The sequence below is a fragment of the Zalophus californianus genome, chromosome 8 (genome assembly GCF_009762305.2).
Source record: "Zalophus californianus isolate mZalCal1 chromosome 8, mZalCal1.pri.v2, whole genome shotgun sequence".
NCBI classification, from domain to species: Eukaryota; Metazoa; Chordata; class Mammalia; order Carnivora; family Otariidae; genus Zalophus; species Zalophus californianus.
In genome coordinates, this window is record NC_045602.1 from 1,209,853 (window position 1) to 1,234,797 (window position 24,945).

At 56.5% G+C, this 24,945-nt stretch overlaps 1 protein-coding gene and 1 long non-coding RNA gene across 8 annotated transcripts in view; one reads left to right on the plus strand and one right to left on the minus strand.

The window, feature by feature from the left end:
• The window catches only part of PXDN (peroxidasin), a 75,664-nt gene extending 57,082 nt beyond the window's left edge, over positions 1–18,582 (minus strand). For 5 of the 7 annotated variants that reach the window (XM_027624055.2, XM_027624054.2, XM_027624052.2 and 2 more), the window contains exon 1: positions 18,290–18,582. In XM_027624055.2, coding sequence (XP_027479856.1) covers positions 18,290–18,489 — 200 coding nt within the window. In that variant the 5' untranslated portion in view covers positions 18,490–18,582. The remainder of the gene's footprint in view (positions 1–18,289) is intronic. The other 2 variants (XM_027624056.2, XM_027624057.2) reach the window with 2 other exon arrangements.
• Positions 18,583–20,164: 1,582 nt separating this feature from the next.
• LOC113937160 lies at positions 20,165–21,412 on the plus strand. Its single transcript, XR_003524521.1, has 3 exons — positions 20,165–20,261; positions 21,003–21,097; positions 21,286–21,412. It is a non-coding gene; the product is annotated as an uncharacterized LOC113937160 (long non-coding RNA).
• The last annotated feature ends 3,533 nt before the right edge of the window (positions 21,413–24,945 follow it).

Here is a 24,945-nt window from a genome sequence, read left to right on the forward strand (position 1 = left end):
CAACCAATGGCCACCCAAGGAGTATGTGCTGAATTAAACAGCGCTGTGGTGAATAACTGTTCTCGACCCTAACATAGTTCACGTTCTTTTCCTTCAAATAAAACCAAACTTGGTCAAAACCTTCAGGTACATGGGTCAGTTCCGTTTCTGTTCCGTTCTTGTTTGTGTCGGGAAAGCAGCCGCCCAGGGCGGCACTGCTCGGGCGCAGTCGGGCTCCGGAGGGTGCGGCAGACCCTCCCACGGCTCCGTCGCCAGAGCAGCTGTCCTGGCCGGGAGACTCCGGACGCTCTTCAAATACAACTGACTGAGGAGATAAACTGGACCCGCCTCGATCTAGGAAACCAGTGATTGCAGACCGAGGCGGCGGGATCTCGGGCTGATTTCTGCACAGGTAAAAGTCTAAACCCAGGGACTGTCTCCACTGCAGGCACAGAGAGGAAGCCGGACAAACCTTCTGCTCGCTTGGAGCGGGTCGGAGTGAACACCTGATTGCCTGAGCGTGCAAGAGGACATGTTTCGTGTAACTCAGCATGGGAACAGCACGACATCGTGGCCACATGGAAACCCTCACCACGAACACCTAAAATCAGACAGAACTGCTCCATAGAAGGAGGAAAGATGGGAGAAAAGACCGCGATTAGCTGAATGTGAGTCGGGTCTCGGGAGCTGCCCCCTCCTTTGAGCAACAGAAACTACCCCATGTCTCTCAGAGCCAAGTGGTGGGGGGGGCAAAGGGGCAGGGGCAGGGGGGCGGTGGTGACTGTGATGATCTCTCCGGGGCGTGGACACACCAGAACCCATGAAGCGAGGCACCGCCGACAGGAGCAGAGCCCCTCGGGCCCAGCACGCCTCAGGACACAACGCCCAGACGTGACACAGCAGCTGGCCACCCCCGCACGTGCTCCAGCATCCGGTGTGCGGCGCAGAGGGGGCCCTGGGCTTGAAACGAGCTGATCTGGGTTCCCGGAACCCGTGGTCTAGTCCACTGATGTGCAGTACCGGTCTGTGCTCCACAAACCAGTCCCCACACTCATCCACGGCACTAACCTGCGGTATCATCTACAACACGAACACGCCACGTTAACCCGCTATTCCAATCACCCACATAATGCACCAATCCACTGCTACTGACCTGCTCTCCTAGGATAAGCTGTTCCACCAATCCACTATGTTAACATACTCTACTCCACTGCTATACTAACCTACCCCACTAACCAACAACCACTCGTATACAAACAAATCCCACTAACCTCCTATACTGACCTTCCCCCCTGACCTCAAGGGCGGCCCTGGGCCCGCTCCCTCTGAGTCACTGTCCCTCTGTCCGTAATTCCGACAAAGCCTGCAGGAAGTGAGAGGCGGGACTGGCGAGTGGAGGGGAGCAGGCCGTCCACCAGATGGCACCTAACCAGGGCGGACGCCTGCCAATGCTGGAAAGGTGCCCCCCAGAGTGGAAAGGGCAAAGGCGACTCTGGAGGAGGTGGGGGCAGGGTGCCAGGGGGCCGCCGGGCAGGAAGGGCCCAGCATTCTGGACCCCACGGCCCCCATGTGGCAAGAACCCCACAGAAGGGGTCCATTCGGGCAGGTTCTGCACCCAGTCAGGGTTCCCTCATCAGACCGCATACTCAGACGAGTCCCTGGCATGCATTCTCGCCCACACCCTTGACAGCTGGGGCCAGCCAGACGAGACCACGCTCCCACCACGATGCACATGCTCAAGGCACGTGTTACCCCCGTGGAGCACTGGGCACGGTGTCCTGACTTCAGGCAGCCCACGCGGGACCCTGGCTGTACCCTGACCAGCCACCCGGAGGGGCCTTCCCCTGACCCCAACAACGATGGCTAGTTTCCATCCCTGAAAAGCAGGGCTACTGTCAGGTGCTCAGTGGGTCGTGGCAATGACCACAGCACAGAAAATGACCACCTCGAGGGTGAGCAGGGAGAGCCAAACAGGGACCAGCACGTGACACCGAGACGTCCTCGGTCGCCACTCTGATCTGAGCACACAGGAGAGCAAGGGCGGAGAAACGGAACCGACCGTGTGGTGCAGGGACGAGCGGCGTGGATGATCTATCTCCTCGCAGAAAATAAGCAAACCGACGGTACAGAAACACAGACGTGTGGGAGGAGAAGGCAACGTGTCTACGCCCAAGTGCATGGGCAGCAAATACAAGTGTTTTTCTGTTTTGTCCTTAACGTGCTTTAAAAGTCTTCTTAAATGGTACTGCTTACGTGATAACACATAACTAAAAAATGGGAGTTTTGAAAAATGTTTTAAAACAAAGTAATCAAGTTTTTCCTACTATTCTGGGCTCAAGTAATAAAAACCCTTTTAAGGACATGTGATCCTGCGCAGGAGAAGAGGCTTCTGCAGACACGGGCTCTTCTCTGGCACATGGGGCGCAGGGGCGTGCGCGGGCCGCTCCAGCCACCTCTCTCTGCGTCCTCGGGGCCCTGTGCCTACAACACGGCTTTTAGGGCTACTCTGAACCTCTCTACAGCCACAGCCTGCTGGTGTCGGCACCCACTGCTAGCTGTTTATTCCCTTAATATTTTCTAGTTTCAGGTCCCCAGAGAGCCGTCTGTTCTTAGTCAAGGCTGGGCCTGACCATCAGCAACTAGCCAGCACATGGACAGACTGTCCTTGGTCAGATGCCTGCCAGATCCACCCAGCTGTGGTCAGGACAACCAGGGTCACGGGACGCTCAACAAGAACACCGCATGGGTCTGGCTTGTCTGGAGAAACAGACCCAACAGGGCATGCGTGCGTGCACATACACTTACAGGAAAGGGGTATTTATTTTCAGGAGATGTTAATTACGGAAGGTTGGCAAGTCCAGAATCTGCAGGATGGGCCTGCAGCCTGGAAACCCGGGAAAGAGGTGCTGTCTGAGTCCCCAGGCCTTCTGCTGGCAGAATTCCTTTCTGCTCAGGGCACCCAGACTTTTCTCCTAAGCCCTTCAACTGCTTGGATGAGGCCCACCCACACTGTGGAGGATAACCTGCTCTCCTCAAAGGCTACTGACTTAGTAAAGTCTAGAATAATATTCCACCAAATATATGGGTACTGTGGCCCAGCCAAGCTGACCCACAAAATTAACCATCAGAGAAACCCAGGCATTGATGTAGCCTACTTACTGCAACAAATATTAGAATTTAAACAGCTGAACGGGTTAACTGAGATCGTTCCCGCACAGACGGAGAGCGAGAGCTTGCTCTCTGAGTTCAGCAAAATAAATGGATAAATCATGTTATCCCACTGGGCGCTCACCCAAATCTTCGCAGACTGGTAAGCAGAGAGTCACATTCTGTCAGCACAAACCAAGCCCAAGAAGTAACCGGTTGCAGGCTCTACCAAAGCGGACTCATTTTTGCTTGCTGCTTTTCTAAGTCTCACATCAGGCTGTGTTTTAATAACCTACACTGAAGAAACGGATTGTAAAATGGAATCAATAAATATGGACAGAAAATAGTTACTGTCCACCCAGGAGGCTCTGAGAACATCTCACCAAAGGGGCTTCCTACACACAGAAGCAAGTTTTAGGAAGACAGGAAATACAACTCAATTAATTACTGGACAGGAAAACATTTTAGAGTGCTAAATAAGGTAGTTTCATCAATCAAAATATATCCTAGGACAAAGGAAGCACGGAATCATCAGCTACAAAAGGCCCACAACAGATGGGTTTGGGGTGAATTTCAGGGAAGGCTTCTGAGGTTAGGGGACACAAACAGGCATCTTGCAAAGAGAAAGGAAATAAACCGTAGCCAAGGAAGACCCTCTTGGAAGTCTGTTCCGGGGATTTGTTCCTTCTAATCAAGGTCATTCCCGTGATCAGCAGGCCCTCCTGGACCTGCAGCTCCGCGGTGGAGCTGTCTTCTTTCTCTGTCCTGATTTTCAAAGTCCTTGCGGCCTGGGAGTCCTTCCCTAGTGAGAACATGGGAAGCCCTAATGCAGCTCCCACTGTGTACTGAGCTGGGTCTTTTCCAGCCTCCAGATGCTGCGTAGGAGCCTTGAAGAAGCTGACAAACAACCACTCACATAATTTCCTGCTGGACGTCATTCTCTCAGGAACCCGTCGAGAAGGCTATTGCAACACGCAGAGTACCAAGAAAGCTCAGAGGAATTAGAAGGCTTCTCCATGGCTAAAAGATGAGGAGCTGGGATTTTAATTTTTTTGTTTTTATTTTTATTTATTCATTTATTTACTAGAAAGGGAGAGAGAGGGAGAGAGAAGCTCAAGCAGACTCCACCCCGAGTGCAGTGCCCCACCCGGGGCTCGATCCCACGACCCTGACATCACGATGTGAACCGAAACTAAGGGTCGGATGCTTCACCGACTTCACCACCCAGGCACCCCAAGGAGGAGGAGTTTCAAAGCTGATGCTTTCTGAGCTTAGAGAAAAGAGGCTTGGATCTACAGAAAGTTATTTCCACAACCATTTCCTTTCCTGTGTCCCTCTAGCTAAGCTTCCAATTCCACTCCTGACGCAGGACAGGGAAGGAAGGAGCAGGGACTGGGCTGTGTCAGGACAGAGGCACATGACCATCACACACGGTGGGCACTGCTGGGTGTGCCTGGTAGCCTGCCCCCCATACAGGGAGCCCCCCCTGCAGCAGGGCATGCATGTCTCAGCACCAATGCTTGACACTAACGGGGATGCCATAAGGAGAGAGGAAGGGATGAACAGGAGGGCAGACGGATGGAGGGGTAGGTGAGTGTGTGGGTGGATTGATAGATGGATGAGTCTGGATGGGTGGATGGAAGGATGGAGGGACGGATGGATGGATGGACAAGTGAGCAGACTGATGGATGGGTGGATGGACAAGTAAGCAGATGGATGGACAGGTGGATGGATGGATGGATGGGTGGGTGGGTGGGTGGGTGGATGGACAGGTAGGCAGACGGATGGATGGATGGGTGGATGGACAAGTAAGCAGATGGATGGACAGGTGGATGGATGGATGGATGGATGGATGGGTGGGTGGGTGGGTGGGTGGATGGGTGGGTGGGTGGGTGGATGGATGGACAGGTAGGCAGATGGATGGATGGGTGGATGGGTGGATGGATGGGTGGGTGGGCGGGTGGGTGGGTGGGCGGGCGGGTGGGTGGGCGGGTGGGTGGGTGGATGGATGGACAAGTGAGCAGATGGATGGATGGATGGACGGACAGGTAAGCAGACCAATGGATGGATGGGTAAATGGATGAATGTGAAGACAGAAGAACGGATGGATGACTGGATGGATGGGTGACAGACACTGATGTAAGAAAATTACACAACAAAAAATCCACAGGAAAACAAATGCTCAAGATTAATATTTAGCCACCTGTTGCCATGCCAACACAAACATCCCACATGCCTGAATAAATAACAATGATGACTAAGTGTATCCACTTTGATTGCTATTTTTGAAAGTTAAAGTGCTGCTCAGCTGGTTGTAGAATCTCAGAAATATTGTTCCATTCCAGGAAGCGACGAGCCTAATCCAGCTTCTCCTTCCCTAGGGGAAGCTGTGAAGGAAGTGAGGCATGAGCTGAACAAGGACTTCCCATGAGCGGCAGCCTTGTCCTCTGGTGACACACACTCTCACGTGTCGGCAAAGTCAGGTTTCTTTGCACAACAGCTCTGGGGGAAGGACTCTTCCTGCTCAAGGGCCGTACAAGTTTTATTCTCCCCACAAGGAGAAGATAATGATCCAAGAGCTCCGATCGTTGCCAAAGCAACATGTCCTGATGTCAACCTTCTATTTGATTAGAGTAACTCTGAGTTCTGTTGTTATTGTCCTTAGTCCCCAGCCAGTAATTAGCGTTAGACGCTGCCTGAGTGGCACTTCACAGGGTTGGGCAGGACGGGCACGGGCGATCACCGAGGCCTTCCCGGATCCTTGCAGGTGCTGTCCACGTGGGGTAAACGTCATGCTTTTTAAACGTTTGGGTTTGGTGTGTTAGAGAAAACTGCATTTCTAACATGCACTGAAAATTATGCTTCGTGGTATTTCCTGTCTGAATCACAAGTATCTGCCTCAATCAAAGTACACGCACAATGCAACAGAACAGCAGCAGGAGGAACGCGGGCCTGTCACCAGCGTCCCAGGTCTCTCCCTCCTGGGCCTAGCACAGGGGCACTCCGTCCCCCGGACTCTGCTGGTGCAGCCCCACAGTTAAATCTAGCACACTCAAGTCCTGAAGAAACACGTTTCCACAGCAAACGCATCTACCGAGCCAGGCTGCGTTAGCAGATTCACATGCACGCCCTTCCTTATTCCTCGGAGTGCCCCCACAGATGGGGAAACCGAGTCTTCAGGGGGTGAATGAGCTCACCCTGGAAGCATGGTGCCAGGATCTCAGCTGCGGGCTGGGCACACCCCGAGCCTGGCACAGGCTCCCACAGGCTTGTCCTCAGTCCTCAGTTAGAGACTGGTCCTTCCTCACTGCCACGCCCAAGGTCAGCACCCAACCTCTCACACCCTGGTCTCCGTGCAGTCCTCACCCTGCCTCCGACTGCGGCACGCTGGAAACCGGGAGGCAGCCTGGTTCATTTCGATGTCCAGCACCTCACCTGGAGTGCCCCCCACGGTGGGTTCCTTAGGACATTTCTAAATAATAACTGAACATCATGACTTTTAAGTCACTCACACGGTCCAGTTCTCCGTGTTCTGCAGGGACCTGCCTTATTCCCAGCACCTCCCAGAAACCATGGTCCAGACTGAGAAGGTCTCCCAGGAGTGAGTGGGGCTGCGGTGTCTACCCTGGGGGGCCCCTCCCTCATCCCTCAGATGTCGGCCTCTCTACCCAGAATAACAGAGAACACACTCAATCCTCATGATTTGGGGATTCCGTATTAGGAATTTTCCCACTCCCTAACATCTCTTTGTGACCCTAAAATCAATACTCATGGAGCTTTGGCGGTCACTCAAGGACAAGCAGGTAGCGATGGAGAGCCTGGCCTGCCCGACGCTCACGTTCCCCGCAGTGCGGGAGCAAGGTGAACCTCTGCCTGGTTCTTCCTGCTCAGGCTGTACACACGGGCCTTCTCACCAGCCACTGAGTGGTAAGTTGTCTGCATTTCTGTGCTTTCTTTTGGTGACTTTGCAGCTTCAAATTGTCCCCAAGCATTGTGCTGGCGTCTCGCGCCCCTGAGTTCGAGACGCCCTCATGTGTCTCCGGAGAAAACAGGGGCGTGAGATGAGCTTTACTCAGGCTCGAGCTCGTGGTTAATCAAGCAGAAGTCTGCATTAAATAAGGTGTGCTTAAATAGAAACACTTACAAAAGAAGGTCATCTACTGATCAGTTGATGAAAGTGTTCTGACAAGGGGCTCCCAGGAACCTAGCCCTGAATGTCCCCTGCACTAACAGGTCAGTGTTCACGAAAACAGCATCTGCAATGACTTTACAAACATAACCCACGCCAACGAGGGTCAACCATGAACATCACCTCTGTTAGCAGAAGGCCAGGTGTGGAGCTGCAGGGTCTTGGAGCTCCTCCCAGGGCAGGTTCTCAGGGCGACAATGCGACTGTCAGTCCAGGAGAAAGCCAACCATGGGCAGAGACCAAACCAGAAACACCAGGCCACACACAGAACCTGTCAGGATCCAAAATAAAACAGATCCGGTCCACAAAAGCCCAGTGACGGACACAAATTGGATGATCGGTTTGGTTTTCAGGACAAACTGAGAAACAAAGTCTTCAGAGAGAAGACAAATCATAATGACTAACGTGTCCTTACAAACAAGGAAACACAGGTACATGCATCACATTTCCACGGGGCATCAGAGAGGTGCCCCTGCACCATGCTTCCCACCAACTGCGGCAACACGCACCTTGCTCTCTCCGTAGGCTCACCTTGATCTGATTGGATTAGCTCTGTAGCAGGTAAGGGACCAATGCTCAGCTAACGGAGGGCGCCTGTCCTCAGGAAAACACTGTGTCCAGGAAAATAACAGACCAGGAAAAGCCCACAACATGCTGACCAGAGTCCTTGGTGCAGACTAAGACTTTGCAGATTATAGAAATGTGCCCTAAAGTAACCAAAGTATATACACAATGACATTTGAGAGGTATTGCTTAAAGTACCAGAGGGCGCCTGAGTGGCTCAGTCGGTTAAGCGTCTGCCTCCGTCTGCCTCCGGCTCAGGTCATGATCCCAGGGTCCTGGGATAGAGTCCCGCATCGGAGGGGCGGGGGGGGGGGGGGTCCCTGCTCAGGGGGGGCCTGCTTCTTTCTCCCTCTGCCTGCTGCTCTGACTACTTGTGCTCTCTCCCTCTGTCAAATAAATAAAATCTAAAAAAATAAAAATAAAAAAAATAAAGTAGCAGAAACATGGAAACAAAGAAATGACCCATAAAAATGTAGTCCAATAAATTTGGTGATTTTAAGCAAATAAATACTACGTGGCCGTTAACAATGATGGTGCAGACCTTTAATTATTGCATAGACACAAGGCCACAATGTGTCACAGGAGTTAAAACATGCAATGTGCACTAAAGAGGACATAAACTGTGTCCCAATTTTTGTAGATGATAGAGGGATGGGTAGACGGATGGATGGACAGATAATAGATAGATGGATGGATGGATGGATAAATGGATGGAGAGACGGATCAATAGATGGATACGTAAATAGATAATAGATGGGTAAACAGATGGAAGGTCGGATGGATGACAGATGGATGATGCAGATAGGTACATAGATGGACAGACAGATGGACAGATGGATAGACAGAAAGACGGATGGATGGATGAAAACAGATGACACAGATAGGTACGTAGATGACAGAAGGTATGGATGGACTGATGCGGACAGACAGGGTAAATACGGAGACAGGGATGTGGATACACATCCTAAAGACACACAGACATACGCATATCTCCGTGCACATCCACACACACGTGACCGTTTGGGTATGTGTGCATCTGACGGGCAAGCCCAATCTGTTAAGTTTCCTCTAATAAGAATGCGAGTAGGGGCGCCTGGGTGGCTCAGTTGGTTAAGCGACTGCCTTCCGCTCGGGTCGTGATCCTGGAGTCCCAGGATCGAGTCCCACATCGGGCTCTCTGCTCAGCAGGGAGTCTGCTTCTCCCTCTGACCCTCTTCCCTCTCGTGCTCTGTCTCTCATTCTCTCTCTCTCAAATAAATAAATAAAATCTTTAAAAAAAAAAGAATGCGAGTAATTTGTTGTGCTGTGTTCCTCTGCATTTTCACATTTTTCTGTCAGGAACATGTACAACTTGCATAAAATACTTCTAAAATGTTGTAAGAACAGTAAGCTGGACGGTGCAGTTAGTGGGCAAGAAGGCAGGTCTCACAGCTTCCTCTGCTGTGTCTCGTGGCACAAACGTGGCTCACCTTCCTTCAAGCGGGAAGGGCCCTGCTGCACACCCTGCATCTAGCCGACTCCTTGCCCAGGAGGGGTGGACAGTGATGAATAACTGAGGGTACCTGAGACCGAAGGCCATGAGGCAAACCCGAAGATCTTACAAGGTCAAACACAATGACAGAATCGCAGGAAGTAAACAAGAGTGAGCCGGGGTCCTGCGGGCAGGGGCGCGTGCATTCTCGGGCAGCGTTCGTCCCTGGCATGCGCACTACCAGAGCAGCACGGTTTACATCTGGGGTATGAACCTCAGAAACACAACAGAAGCTCATGACCCAACCTGAGGACTAAGGCTTCCTCTTGGTTTTTCTCCTCCTGCCCCTCATCCCTTGGCGCATTATCTCTGCGCTTACCCAGGACTGACGCAAGCCCCAATCTGTCGTCCTTTGGAGAAGTCTTTAGTTCAGCAACTGGCTTACAAGAGACGTGGCTCTGATGTCCGAGTCACTACCACTGGACTGTTCTACCCGCACCAGAGATAATCACACCAGGCAACTCTCTATGGGGGTTAAATAAGCTGCCTTAACCCCAAGTAACAAAATTCTTTGTGTTAGAAGAAGAGGGGGCAAGTTGTTCACCTGCATGTACCCGCGGTGGTACTGGCTGTAGCCAGAGCTAAAGTGCAGCGAGGCGGGGGTCGGGGTGCACAGGGAACCGTGGCCAGCAGCAGCCCGGCATCTAGCAGACCTCAGTGAGAAACGGGGCGAGAGCTCAGGGCTGCTCGGTGCGCGTGAACGGCAGCGCCCGCGGCGGAGGGCACACGACAAGGGGCTTGACGAGGGACACGGTCATCACGGGCGACCAAGTACAGCACAGCATGGCAGAAACTCAGGAGACGCCCGAAATGCACGGGCCCTTCCTGGGCACATGCTAAACGGGTTGGGACAGGGGGCAGCAACCCACCATGGGAGGCCTTCCCCGGGTTCTCGCCCCCTCTCCCCCTGCTGGGACAGCATGGAGGACCAGGGTAGGGTGTAAGGGCGCAGAGCGACAGGATGGCCAGAGCCTGGGTCCCTGAGTCACAGTCACAGCAAACATCTTCTGAGATTGTAAATATTTTGGCTTGTCACACCTGTGCAACTCTGCCTTCGTAGTTGGAAGGCGGTCCTGGATAAAACGTCAATGAAGGGGTGTGGCGTTTTCTGGTACAGACCAGTCTACCCCAGGAGGGGCAGCGATCCCAAGGCCAGGGTGTGCGGCCCCCTGGCTAAGAGCGGAACCCCCCAAGGACAGCCGCCCAGCCAGGCGCGTCGGCACTGCGGTCTGTGTGAGTAGAGTAAAAACTCACATGGTTTCAATCCCCCTAGACGTGGTGAGTGTTCCTTACAGCAGCCGAGGTTAAACCTCCCTGACTGAGGCTCGGCTCGGCATTCCAAGGGCAGAAGGGAAACTGCAGGGTGGAACAGTTTCTGATTTTCTTTAAAGTCTAGACTTGGGCATGGGAACCCAGTGGTTATTTCCTTCTAATTTTCACTTTTCAATACACGTTGTTGCAGAAGAATTTAAAGGTTTGTTTTGTTTTTTTAATTAGAAACAAAAATGAGTGGGGACTCACACTTTGGAACAAGATGGACTAACAAGGGCTGGACATGTTCTCCTGCCTGAAGCGGCCAGAAAGCTCCCCCAATACACCAAACAGGTGTTGTGAGGACAGCACAGATCAGTCAACAAAGAACAGGACCGCTGAGACCACCCGAGCCCCCCAGGTCACCGTCTAGGAGCGGGGACGATGCTGTGCCTCTGGGGAGACCGAGGCAGCAGACTCGCAGGACCGTGTGCCTGAGCTAAGACCTGAGAGGAAGCCTCGGAGCACGGAGTGCTCAGCTGGGAGCTGACCAGACACGCGAACAGGCACACGGCAAGGGCAAGTGGAGTCCAGAGAGGAAGAGAGGAAATAACAAAGGTCACAGCAGAAACTAATAAAACAGGAAACAGAAGAGAAAAACCAATGAATCCAAAAGTTAGGTTTTTGCAAAGATCAGAAGAACTGATAACGCTCCCGGCGGACTCGTCAGGAAATGGAAGACGCCCCTTTCTCTCACCAGGAGCAAGAGAAGCGGCGTCCCTCAGGATTCCTCGGATATAGTAAGGGGATGGCGAATCCAGTAACTCAAGTGACGGGGACAAGCTCTGCGGGAGACACAGTCTACCAAAGCTCACTCAGGAGGAAAACTGCCTGAGCAGCCTAGACTCACTGGCGGATCCATGTTGTAGTCGAAAACCTTCCTGCGAAGACAACCCCAAACCCCAAGCCCGGGAGGCTTCTCCAGGAAGCTCTGCCAAACTTTGAAGAAAGAAAGAAAACCAGTTTTACTCACACTCCCCCCAAATATGGAAAAGGAAGGAATGTTCCTGAACTCGTCCTAGGGGGCAAGACTGACCTTGATGTGCCCAAACCAGACAAAGACATTCCAGGAAGAGAACAAAGACCAGCCTTCCCCCTGAAGGCAGACCCAGTAACCGGCGATGAGGCCAAAGGGGCAGGGTGGGGGCGGGGAGCTCTAGCGGGCAAGGGAGTTTCCTTATCCTGAGTGTGGTGCGGGCCTCACAGGAATGGACCAGGTCAAAACCTACCACTTTGAATAGCTGCACCTTTTAAAATGTTAATTGTGCCTCAATAAGGCTTTTCTTCTTAAGTGAAAATTCACCGGGACAAAGGTCAAAAGAGGGACTAATCTCCCGTTAAGCTTCCGCTTCAGACCTGACCACAGAACAAAAGCAGGGATGATCCCGGGGAACCTCTGAGCTCCCAGGCTCCTGAGGCCAGAGCCTGTTCCCGCCAAAGGGTGGAGCACAGCTCCCCAAACATCCTCCACCCGCCCAGGGCAGGGCTTCATCTGGAAGACGGCCTGATCCCCATCCTCAGGGGGCTGCGGATCCAGTGGGCAACCAGGTCTGGAACAAACCACTGAAAAAAAGGGGCCCAAGAAAATCCTACAGAGGGACAGAGTGCCTGGGACACACAGAGGGGGTCTGATCACTCTTTCTTCACTGGAGGTCTGTGGGTGAAGCTCCGTATCCCCCGAATGTCAAGAAATAGGAGAAGTAACAGTTTCCAGAGTACAGAAAGGAATCAAGAGATGAGCGATGTATGCCAGCCAGGTCTCAGGATTTATCCAGGAGGCTGTTGGTGAACATGAGACATCTGGAGAGAAGCCCAGGGGCTGGGGAGGAGAAACTGCAATAGAAACCATTGGAATGATCGATTTAGAAGATTTTAAGCTGATTTTCGGTGAGATTATCGTCCACACCAGTAAAGCCCCCACTCAGCCAGGGAGGGCCATGGAGCCTGCACGCAGAGAACCCACACACACGGAGCCACCTGCGGGGGGAGGGGGGCCGCACCTGGGAGCGGTGGCACAGGCAGCCTCCCTCTGGGGCTGTGCAGCCTCAAATTCAGGGAAGTTCCACTGCTTTTACATGGAATTCACCACAAAATGTATTTTTAAGTAAACTGCATTCCCTGGTATTTTCCTGTGTGCCCCAGACACATCTGGAAATTGTCAAGATTAAGGGCTGAGCGCACCGGGGCCGGCCGGCAGCCTCAGGACACCTTACCGGGGCAGACACTGGGAGCGCACTGGACCAGCCCCTGCCCCCGCAGCCCCGGGCTCTGAGGGCACAGCTGGGCCGCCCCATGGGTATCTATTCCAGTTTCTTCCTGCTGTGGACGCCCCAGAGAGAGCCCAGCATCCCCCATAAGAGAAAACTCATACTGGTAGGCCGGTGGGCACCAGCCCAGGGCACGCCAGACTTCTACCTGGTTTTCAAACTGAAGAGATCAGTTGTGCAGACTGGAATTTTCTCCCTCTTTCTGCAGACACTTACAATGTTGAAGCCTCACTCAGTACAGAAGAGAGTCGGGTCTGCCCAACACTCCCTTGTGAGGAACGCTTGTGTCTCGGGCGGAGCAGACACCTTCGGGCTCCAGAACAACTCCCAGAGCTTGTGCCTGGACACCGAATTGCTCAGGCTGCACCCAGGCCATCCGAAGGGAAGCCCACAGCTGCCAGGCATCTCTATGGAGGGAAACGAGTCACAGGGCCAGGCAGAGACGGAAGCCAATGAAGCATGACCAGCACGGGGCCTGCCGCCGAGCTGAAGTCAGAGCCGGGCGACCTTCTGGAGTCAGAGCTGCAGGGACTGGGGAGCATTCCTTTTCCATGTATATGCCCTTGACTGGATGAAAACACGGAGGAGGAAGCCAGCTCTCCAAACACCCGAACCACACACAGAACCCACTCCCCGATGGCGAACGCCACACTCACAGCTCTCCAAGGGCAGGTCCCTCTCGGAGCTCGTCCGGACCCCAGCACACCGGCCACCCGGCAAGTGACGGCCAGCAGCTGCCCTGCACAAGGACCCAAGCGGCAGTTGGCCATGCAGGGAGTGGGTCCATCAGTGTTTTGTGAAGACAGATTACCAATACCTTACATTTAAAATATTCCTATAGTGCTTGTCAAATCCATTTGCGCTGTGATAATAAAGACTCTGACTTCAACATAACAAGGAACTTACAAGGAAAATTAGGAATTTGTTTTAAGTAAGCCAAAGACTCCAACTTAAATACTGCTCCCAAGGGCCCTGCAGAGCCCAGAGGACCCACATGGACTGACCTTGTAGCCCTCAGGCCAGCCTCCCCAGGAGCTGAGGGCGTCCCCAGAGGGCAGGGTCAGGAGTGAGGAGCTTCCTATGAGCCGAAGGGACAACACAGACGTGTAGAGAGAGGAACAGCTGGAGGACCCCCCACCTCCCAGTCCTCGGACACCTTTCTGCTGAACCCGTGAGCAGGACTTCATCCCTGTGCAAAGGGAAGTTGGCGGGAAATGAGAGTCTCCTGATGGCCGCGTCTGGGGAGCGGCCAGGTCTCGGGAGCTCCCAGGGATGCGGGTGACGCAGGGGGGGGCTCGTCTCCAGGGGACGGGGGACCAAGTGAGAGGGACGAAGATGGCCGCCAGGCATCACCATCCCCAGAGCGGCCTGCCGGAAGCTGGGGTACCCCCGTGAAGCGGGAGCCCTGGGTCCCCTCCCCCCCATGAAGCGGGAGCCCTGGGGTTCCCCTCCCCCGATGAAGCGGGGGCCCTGGGTCCCCTCCCCCCCATGAAGCGGGAGCCCTGGGTCCCCTCCCCCCGATGAAGCGGGAGCCCTGGGTCCCCTCCCCCCCATGAAGCGGGAGCCCTGGGGTTCCCCTCCCCCGATGAAGCGGGAGCCCTGGGGTCCCCTACGCCCAGGAAGGGGGAGCCCTGGGGTCCCCTCCCCCCATGAAGCGGGAGCCCTGGGGTCCCCTACCCCCATGAAGCGGGAGCCCTGGGGTTCCCCTCCCCCGATGAAGCGGGAGCCCTGGGGTCCCCTCCCCCCATGAAGCGGGAGCCCTGGGTCCCCTCCCCCCCATGAAGCGGGAGCCCTGGGGTTCCCCTCCCCCGATGAAGCGGGAGCCCTGGGGTCCCCTACCCCCAGGAAGGGGGAGCCCTGGGGTCCCCTCCCCCCATGAAGCGGGAGCCCTGGGGTCCCCTACCCCCAGGAAGGGGGAGCCCTGGGGTCCCCTCCCCCATGAAGCGGGAGCCCTGGGGTTCCCCTCCCCCGATGAAGCGGGAGCCCTGGGGTCCCCTCCCCCCATGAAGCGGGAGCCCTGGGGTCCCCTCCCCCCATGAAGCGGGAGCCCTGGGGTGCCCTCCCCCATGATGCATGAGCCCTGGGGTCCCCAGGCACACAGTGGTGTGGCTGCCCCTAGCTGCTTCCAGGGCCCTGCCCCAGTGGCTCCTCATCCTGCCTGCAGGCCCCGCTCTCCAGAGCTCCACAGGGCCTCTTGCACCCCTGGGTGGGGCTGCATCCAGGCACAGATCCCCAAACCCGCTAGGTGATCAGGAAGCTGAGGCGGCAGAACAGGGCAGCTGTCTGGCAGGCAGAGCCCCCTGCCTACTTTGGGGCTGGGCTAGGTCCCCAGGCTGCCTCCCGCCCAGGGCTTCCTGTCACATGGACAGTGGTCTGGCATGGCCTGGCTGTCTGATGGATGTCAGTTTTGGAGTAGATTCCCATGACCTCACAATGGAGGCTACAGGGCGAGAAAGGGGTTGGGGGAGGCTGGCGAGGGCAGAGGGCCTGCCAGCCCCAGGCCAGAGCCCCAGAGGAGGGCAAGAAGGGCAGAAATGTCACACTGTTTTAGGACTCGCTTTTTAATTATCGTGGTGACAAGCTTCTACTGCGGTGCTTAACAGACTAGAACATTCCAGACTGGAACAGGCCTGTGTACAGAAGAGCAGCTGGTGGGGAAGGAGCCCATGAAGGCAGCAAAGCGGCCGGCCTGCAGGCCAGAGGGTTACCGCAGCCCACCCACCGCAGCCCCAGGCTCCAGACCTCAGGGGGCCGGTGCAGTTCATTCTAGAACACCCAGCAGATGCTGCCAGTGGGCACGAGCTGGGGCCAAACACACCAGAACCACCGGGCGGCCACAGACCAGTATTTCCGAAGCTCAGCGACCCGGTTCCGCCCCGCGTGAACACCCTCCGGAAATACTGTGGGAAGTGGTCCAGTGGCTCTGAGTCCATCTTTTTTGGGGGTGGGGGGGCGATGGGGGAGGTCTCGAAAGCAAAGGGATGATGCAGGGTCACAAGGTCCAGCTAATTTGGGGGCCAGGTTCTGTCTTTATCTTCATATTTTTAAGTTCCCAATTTCTACCAAATAATTTAAAAATAGAAGACAAAAAAATCCTGGTGTATGAGAGCAGAGAGCTGGGAAACAAGCCATGGGGGAAAATTAAATATTTCTGCATGAGCAGTTTGTCACGTGACTGCACCTACCAAGCACCCACTCTGACCTACCAGACCCCAGAGACGAGCAGCGTGGCCCCTCAGATGCACGCTCCCCTTCATCTCCTGCGTCCCCCGCACAGGCTTCTCATCTGGACTGTCCCCTCCGTTTCCCAAAGCCTATGTCCTCACCATTACTAGCCGGCTCCTGTGACCTCAGTCCAGGGCCCAGCGACCCGCAAAACGTCCTCCCACTGGAACCTGTCACAGGAGCCGGCCCAGCCCTGGTCCCAGGGTCTCCAATGCCAGGCTCCCTCTTCCGGACCTGAGCCTACAGGGTGGTGAAACGGGTTTGTGTTCATTACACCAATAATCTGCGCAAGTCGTCTTCCTTCCATAAGGGGCTTGGTCAGCAGAGCATCTGTCCCGCCTGCCTCACAGAATCTGTGAGGCTAAGCAGGGTCCTTTCAAAACATTTCTGAAGCTACAAAATCCGTGAAGATAGAAGGTAAAGTTTATGCAAATGAAAGCTTTCTGGAAATCTTGTGAGTGTTCACTATGACGTCACTTTCTTTGGCTATTTTAGAAACACTTTAAGTTTCTGTGGGGAATTCTGCCATGCACAGTAAGCCGGAAGACCCCATTTTTGTTCTGCAACCCTCCTATTTTAAAATACTGCTCTTTTTAAAAAGCAATTAAGATTTGGTGGCAAAGCACAGTACTGGCCAGATGTGAAAAGTGGCTTCAGGGTCCGATTTTCTAACACCGACTCAGTAAAAAAATTATCCATACCCAGACAACCCTCGCTGTGCCTGCCTTAGGAGTGGGATGCCCTCTCGGATGTCCGCCTCGCTTGGCTACACAGACCCTCTGGAAGGAAAACCGATTTCCCTCTGGAAGGAACAGCATTGCGGAGAATGACCCCGGCCAAAGACCCCACGAGGCTGCCTGCAGAGTCAGCGGCCCCCGACAGAGGTGGTCGCCAGATACTCGGTTTCCAAGTTCCAACGCTGTCCGCCCACTTCCTATAGTTCACTCAAGATTTTACAACTTTTGCAGGCTCTTGGGCGGTGCCAAAATGAGTCGGGCTCAGGCAAGAAAAGTGGAAACTATTTTTGGCATCCAGAAGGGCAGCTGTAGGACGCGGACACAGTCGGCGCCTAAAAGGCATGCCTGCCTTTACAGATTTGGAGAGTTTCTAATCAGGGACGCATCCGGAAACCTCGAGGCCTGCAGCCAATTCGGGGCGCACTAGGCCTGGGCTGCGGCCGAGGGTCGGGGTCGGCCTCCGGGGAAGGGGGCACTCTGGAGAGAAGCGAGGTCGGCACGGGTGTTTGCGCCGCGCAGGGGCCAAGTGCGCGACACTTTGTACCCACTTGAGCGCCAAGTGGCAGCGAGTGCGGCACCCCCGCGAGAGGCGCGCCGGAGCGGAAACGCGCTCCGAGTCCTCCGTCTACGCCCGAACTGCCCCGGAACTCGCAGACCCGCACCACTGCTGCCGCGCTCGCTGGGGCACCGGAAAAGTCCGAGGGAACGCGCGCCCCTCGAGCCGGGGATACCCGGGCAGGAGGCTCTCGGCGCCCAGCGGATGAGGGGAAAGGGCGCCGCTAAGGGTCTCTGAGGGTCCGCGAGGGAATGTCCTCCAAAGAGGGGACGGGGCTATTGCGGTCCTGGAGGAGGGGGAGGTGCCGGGGCGCACCAATCTAGGGCAGGAGGGGGACCGCGAGAGGCCGCAGAGGGGAGAAGGGGGCGCGGAGGAGGGAAACCAACAGGAGAGGGAAACGGGGAGGGGGACGGGGAGGAGGAGGGGTGGGGGAGACACCGCGTTCGGGCAGGGTGGGGACGGAGAGGGGCGGGAGCAGGGAGAACTGGTGCGCGGAGGGGGCGCGAACCGACAGGGATGGGGCCGGGCGGGGGCCACGAGCGGGACTCTCCCGGGCTGCTCCAACAGCTTCCCCGTCCAGCCGGGGATTCCAAGCTGCTAACAAAGGAAGCTCCGGAGGCCGCGCGCCCCGCGCTCAGGTCCGCCCTCCGCGCCCGGGCCAAGGCGGACAAAGGCCGGAGGGCCACTGCCCGGCCCCCAGACTCACAGCCCCGCCTACGCCCTCGGGTCCCCCGTCCGGGCCCTTCACCCACCCACCCCCGACCCCGCGCCCCCCGCACTCACAGGATGGAGGTCTGCGGCGCCACGGCGGGCACGGCCTCCAGCAGCAGATGCATGCAGCGCACGGTGGTACGGAAGCACAGACAGCGGCTCGGACAGCCGGCGCCCGGCTTCGGGGCGACAGTGGCCAGCGCCCCCCAGCCGCAGCAGAGCACGAGCGCCAGCAGGCAGCGACGCGCGGGGCCCGCGGGGCGCACGGCCATGGCCCTGGGCGCGCGACGCTCGGACGCAAGAGGACCGGGAGGGCCCGGCGCGACCCTGAGGGCTGCGAAGTGCGCCCGCCCACACGGCCCACGTCCCAGCTGTGCGCTGGGGGCGGGGGGCGCCAGCTGTGCACATGCGCGCGGCTCCTCCCTCCGCACCCTCCCGGAGGGCCGGGGCGGGGCGGGACCTCAGGCCCGGCGTCAAGCTGCTGCGCCCGGGTCCCAGCTTAGGGGCCGCCCGGCAGCCCTCTCTGGAGGCTTACTGGTGCAGAGGGTTGATGGGGCCCCCGGGGACAAGTCTACGTCTGCACTTGGGAGCTGGGGGCCTCGACCATCTCGCCTAGCTGCGCTTTCCACATGTGTGCAAAGGGTTTTTGTGGGGTTTTTTTTTTTTTTTGGTCTTTGTTTTATAAAAGCGCTTTTAGCGTGCTCACTTTGTTCCAGGCGCGGTTCCAAGGGGCCTCTCGCTCTCTCTCTCTCCCTCTCTCTCCCGCACTCTACCTCTCTCTTCCTCTCTCTAAATCTATCAACCTCGCCTCCTCTTTCTGTGAACACACACAGGCTGCAGCAGGATTGAAGCCAAGCAGTCTGGCACCTGCCTGTGCCCCCCCCAACCCCCGACCTGCTCTCTGCCAGTGGTGGCCCCAGGGCACTGTCTGGAGCACAGACGACATTTGTGTCGAGTCCTGGGTTCAGTGCTGAGACAGGTGGACTGATGCTCAGTGCCCTTTAGCTCACTGCCTGGAAGACACACCCAGAGGAAACCCTTGGACCCACCCCAAGTGGGACTTGGGCGGAACCACCAGCAGACACAGGAGGAGCTGTGGAAAGGAGGTGACACTGAGTCACACATATACATGTCTGCAATTTTGTTCTAACACTCTACATGTTATCCACTGATTCTCACAAGAACCCAATCTCTGCATTTGGCAGATGAGGATCGTCACCAAGTGCCAGTGTCCAGGTGCAGCCCTGGTGTGCGATGTGTCCACTGTGTGGCCTGGTGGCAGTCTAACCCAGGTGTGCCAGAGGGCATACGGGGTGAGACTGGTAAGTGACCAGGCACTTTCCTGGGGATGGGTGAACACATACCTGCATGGCACACAGTTTCAAGGGTCCCCATCTGGGGGCAGCTGAGCTGGGGTCTGGCTCAAGGCCCTTCGTGTCATCGAGGCCACTGTCCCCACTACCACATGGAGCAGCCTTCCTGGTCACCTAGGGACCCAGCACAAGCCCTCACAGGGTGCTATATACTAAGCAGTCATAAACGTCCCCCAGTGGGCACTCCTGGGCCCCCCGTATTTCTACAAGTCCCCACCTGATCGCCCCACAAGAATTTTAAGCTTATCATGTCAGAAATGTGAAACGTGACTCTCCCTGAAAATGTATTTCTCCTCCTGAATCACTAATTTGGTCCTCCAAACCACTTTCCTGTAACTTCCCCCTGGAAGTTGTCCCCACCCTCATCCTCAGCCCGCTTCACGGAGCTGTGAATTCCAGTTCCAGGTGCTCATCACGGCTGGAGAAATTCTGTTCTCTGTAGGCTGGCTTTCCATAACCACTGACAGTGCCGTCCCTCCCCACCGCCCCCGGCTCACCACCGAGACTCCCTCCTGGGGACCCTGCCTCCTGGGTCGGCTGACCATCCTCCCTGCAGGGGACAGAGAATATGTCACAGCTGTGGCTGCACCCCTTCCCAGTCCAGACATCGGATTGAAGTGGGCAAAGGCCATGTTTCACAAAACACCTTCGACCTCCGGCCACCCCAGGAGGTATGGGCCTCTAACACACATTGTTAGCTTCTCTTCTCAGTTAGGCAGCTCTGTCCACACCAGCGGTGGGGTTAATTGTAGGAGTCCGTCTGGCTGGGGTAGTGCACACAGTGCTTTGATCAAATGCTAATCTAGGTGTGGTGCTGCAGGGATCTCGTAGATGAGACTAGCATTGGTTGACAGTGAGGATCTGTTGGCTTGAAGTCAAGATTCCCCACCACACTGTGGGTGGGCTTCACCCAATCGGTTTAAGGTCCTAAGAGTAAAAGCTGGGGGTTCCCAGAGAAGAAATTCTGCCTGAAAACTGCAGCCTCGACCCCTGCCTGAGTTTCTAGTCTGCTGCCCTGCCTTACAGATTGAGGAATCCCCAGTCCCCACAATCACAGGAGCGGTGTGACTGTCCATCTGTCCAATCTGTCCATCAGTCCCCCTTCCTCCCTTCCTTCCTTCCTTCCTCCCTCCCTCCCTCCCTCCCTCCCTCCCTCCCTCCCTCCCTCCCTCCCTCCCTTCCTTCCTTCCTTCCTTCCTTCCTTCCTTCCTTCCTTCCATCTTCCGATTGTGCTGTTTCTCCAGAGACCCCTGGCTGACACAGCCATTTGCAGAGCGCCAGCTGAGGAGGTGTGGGGGGAGGCCGGTACCAGCATCCATGCCTGAAAGAATTCACCCTAACGAAGCTCCTTCTGTTGGGCTGAGGGCACTTCCCGCGTCTTGCGTTCATTATTTTCTGCTCCTGCCCTCTAGAGGCCCAGGGAAGCCTCACACCCCAGGCTCCTGACTTGCCCCAGAACGTCTGAGGACTTCAAAGCCACAGAAGGTCTGCGTGGCCCAGGACCCAGGTGAGATATCCCCATTTCCCTTTGATGGAGATTTTGCAAATCTTATTATCTAGCCCAAATCCTGCTATCTCTGTGCTAATTGATAACCTTTAGTTGCTTTGGTATTCATACAAAGAAGCCAAGATAAGGAGTGAAGAAATTCTGTGCTAACCTCAACCCTCTGTTTTCTGTGAATGCGATCCTTCCAGAGTCTCAGGGTGACCCTGGAGACTGAAGACAGTGCGAGCTCTGTGTGCAAGGACCCGTGGATGAGGAAGTCACCAGCGCTTGGAGAATGGAAGCTCCTTGCCAGAGGACTTGTAGCTAATCGGGGGGGAGGTTGGGAGGGGGGGAGGGAGGTGGCTCTGCGTTCACGTGGTGCCGAGCTCTGGCGGGAGCTGCCTCTACTACACCTGACAGTGGTGGGAACCCTCTGAGACCCCCGCTGGGCCGCTGCACCCCACCCCAGTCCCCCCTTATCCTCTGCAGAGTTGCCTGGGGCCACCTGGAGCCTGGCACCTGGACGTTCGGGAAGCTGAGCCATCCCTATAGCTACAGCCCAAGGCCCCTGGCTGAGCCAGGGCTGGCCCTTGCCCTCAGGCTGCAGAGCTGGGGGGGGCGGACAGTTCCTCCCCTGCTCTGTCCTCCGCCCCCACTCCTGAGAGCCCCCATGTCCCTCTGGCTCTGGTGAGAAGCCCCAGGCCCGGGGTACTTCTCACCCTTCATGCCCACAGGCTCCCCCCGAGGATGGCAGTCTGCATTTCCTGCTGCCCTTTCACGGGGTAATGATGCCCTCTGTGTACCTGCCTGTCTCCCTGCCAGACGGGGCAGTCCTCAAGGATGTATGCGGGAAAGAGCACGGTTTGGAACCAGAACCAGGCAGCCTCACACTTTTGGCCACTCTCTTCTCCTCCCTGGGTCTGTTTCCCCATCTGTGACAGGAGGGCAGGTGGCAGCGAGCCTGAAAGAAGATGTAGGAGCTGCCTGCACACGGTCCTCTGCGAGAACTCAGCAGGCTGAGCCCCCTTCTTGCCCAGGAGGCTTCCCGGGGTCTGGGTGGGCCCCGAGTCTGGAAGGCTGGAAGGCCGCCGTGGGGCCATTCCCAGACGATGAGTCAGCCCCTTGCGGAACCTGGCTGTGCCTGAGGCTCAGGCCTCCCTCCGCAACCTTCACACCCCTCCTGCGAGTTCCTCCCCCTGTGTGTGCCTGCGGCAGGTGCCGCCCAGCCCCCACCAGCTCCGCCCACTGCAGCCACACCGGAGACCTGCCCCTGGGCAGCAGGAGTCTGGTCCCTCAGTCCTGGAGGCCAGGAAGTCTGCCAGCAAGTTATCAGCCTCGTGGGGGCCTCCTGGAGGCTCCAGGACAGAACCTGGCCCAGGCCTCTCTCCAGCGCTCCTGGCGCTCCTGGCCGTGTAGACGCATCCCTCCCACCTCTGCTGTGGTCCTTCCTTGGTGCTCCCTGTGTCTGTCTGCCCTCCTGGCGTCCTTTCCTCTTCCTCTTGGACCACACTGGCTTAGAGCCCTCCCCGCCATCACTTCCTAACATGGCTAACTGTATCCACAGCAACCTTCTTCCACACAAGGTCACATTCTGAGCTCCCAGCGAGGGCGAGGATTCTGGCGTCAGAGGCAACGGGGCAGAGATGGAGTCAAGTTCTGGGGTCACATCGAAGGGCCTGTCTCCCTCGTAAGTGGTCGTGAACTCCAGCAGGGAAGGTGCCTGGCACAGAGCCTGGGTCACAGCAGTTCCCAGGCAGGAGTAGCTTACAAAATCAAGGTGAGTGGCGTGGCCGAGGGGCTTCGAGGCAAGGCCACGGTGCTGGGCTCCGCCGGGGAGGCCAGGGCGTACGTGAACCTGATACTCTAGAACGTAATGCCTGTCTCTCTGTCTCTGCATCCCTCCCCAGCGCTGCCCCAGGCATCCCATACCTTGCCAGTGTGGTCAAGAAAAGAGAAATCTTAAAAAGCCTTTTTCTTTGGAGGGTCATGTTCCACTTGCTTCTCCCCCTGAGAAGTGTTTGCGTAGATTCCGTACAGCTCTGGTGTCTTCGTGTAAGTCGAGCTACACACTTGAATTCAGTGGTTTTCTCAGATCACAGGGGCTCTCCCTGCGCCCGCAGGACGGGGTCTGGCAGCAGAGGGCAAGTCCGGGAGAAGGGTCCCAACTGAGTAATGCTGTTCCCGACCACGACCACGGGCCCTGGGCACAAACAGCCCAGCCCATCGACACACACAGTCTGGTGCGTCTGCCCAGGCCCGTGTCGGTCAGGTTCCAGGAGGACACACACGCACACGTGCACGGTTGAGCCAGGAGAGGTGAACTGAGCCAAGCTCTCTGAGGTGGGCGAAGGGACCCTAAAAGAACCAAGGGGTGTGAGGATCCACCCCCCCTGCGCATCTCCACCCCTCCCAGGCCTCGGAAGGCAGGGGAGGGGCGGTAACACCCCCCCACCCCCCCACCCCCCCGCCAGACCTGTAATCCGCCCAGACACAGCAGGTGGACCCTGTGACTCTCCCTTCAGAGCTCGAGGCCTGGAGAAGGCTGGTGAGCACCGGGTCCACGCAGCGAGTGACTGAAGCCCCTGAGCAGGGCCCCTGTCCTGAGAAACCCGCAGTTTGGGGCAAACACAGACTTCTCCATGAGCCACTGGGATAGAAGGGGAACCAAGTCACAGGACATGTGCATAGCTCAACATCACAGCCAGTCCCTTCTCTCTGGAGACGGCCTGCGTCACCTCCACTGCACAAGCCACCCCTCCACCCTGGCGCCCACCGCCCTCCTTGGGGGGCCCTCCAACGCCCCCAGCTTCCCCTGGCACCTGAAGCCCATCTTGCCATCCTGGGGAAAACAGACCGTGTTGGTTTGTTGGGCAGAGCTTCTGACTCTGCCTGTCTCGGCTGTGGACGCTCCCGGAGAGCCCGGGTCTGCCTCTGCTGGATGAGGGGTGAGTGGGAGCGTTTTCCCAGAGGAGGGCCCGCCTACTCTCGTTTCTTCCCTGTATGCAGTCTGCAGCCCTGTCCCTGCGGACGCCACATCACCCGCAGGCCGGCAGGTGCCCCACGCCCTCCTCCCCACGTGGCTCCATGCTGCTTCCCGTCACCTTGGCATAGCCCAGCAAGATGGGCAGCCGGGCGGGCAGCCGGGAGGGCAGCCGGGCAGGGCCGGCGGCACCCCCCACAAGGCCTCTAGGAAAGGTCTGTGGAGCAAGTGGGTAAGCAAGGCGCCTTCCGGGGGGAGAACAAAGCTCACGTAAGGATCCTTCAAGTAGAGATCTTCATGCTTGCTTTTGATTTGGGGTTTAATAAACATGTATTCAGACTCTCCCCAGGAGTTTTAATACTCGCCCCTCAACATGCAGCGTTTTCAACTAGATAAAAAGTCACTTTGTTTGAAGCTCACAGAGCCTTTCCTCGACTTCCCTGGCTAGGTCGTGGGGTTGCTCCTAGAGAGGACGCTTGACTTCTCCCTGGGAGGAGGGCATCCCCTTTCCCGGGCCAGGGAGGCAGCTCAGGGGAACTGAGGCCAGGAGAAGCATGGGGCAGTCCAAGCCTCTGCAGGAGCGCGTGCTGTATGGGGGGCTCTCACAGCCCTCATGCGGGACGGACAGAGAGAGCACTGAGGAGTCTCCACCTCCCACTTTGGCGAACACACTTGCTCCCCAACCAGAGGCACACAGTGCAATGCTGAGCATGCGCTCGGCTGACCCAGGTGAAATCATTATTAGGTCTTGCCAAAAATGCCCCATAATCCTTTCTAATAAATTAATCACTTTCAGAACAATAGCGTGGGCTGTGGGCTCGCGGGCCCCGAGGCTGCAGCCGGCTGACTAATACTTCCTAATCTCCGAGAGTCTGCACACAATCAGTGT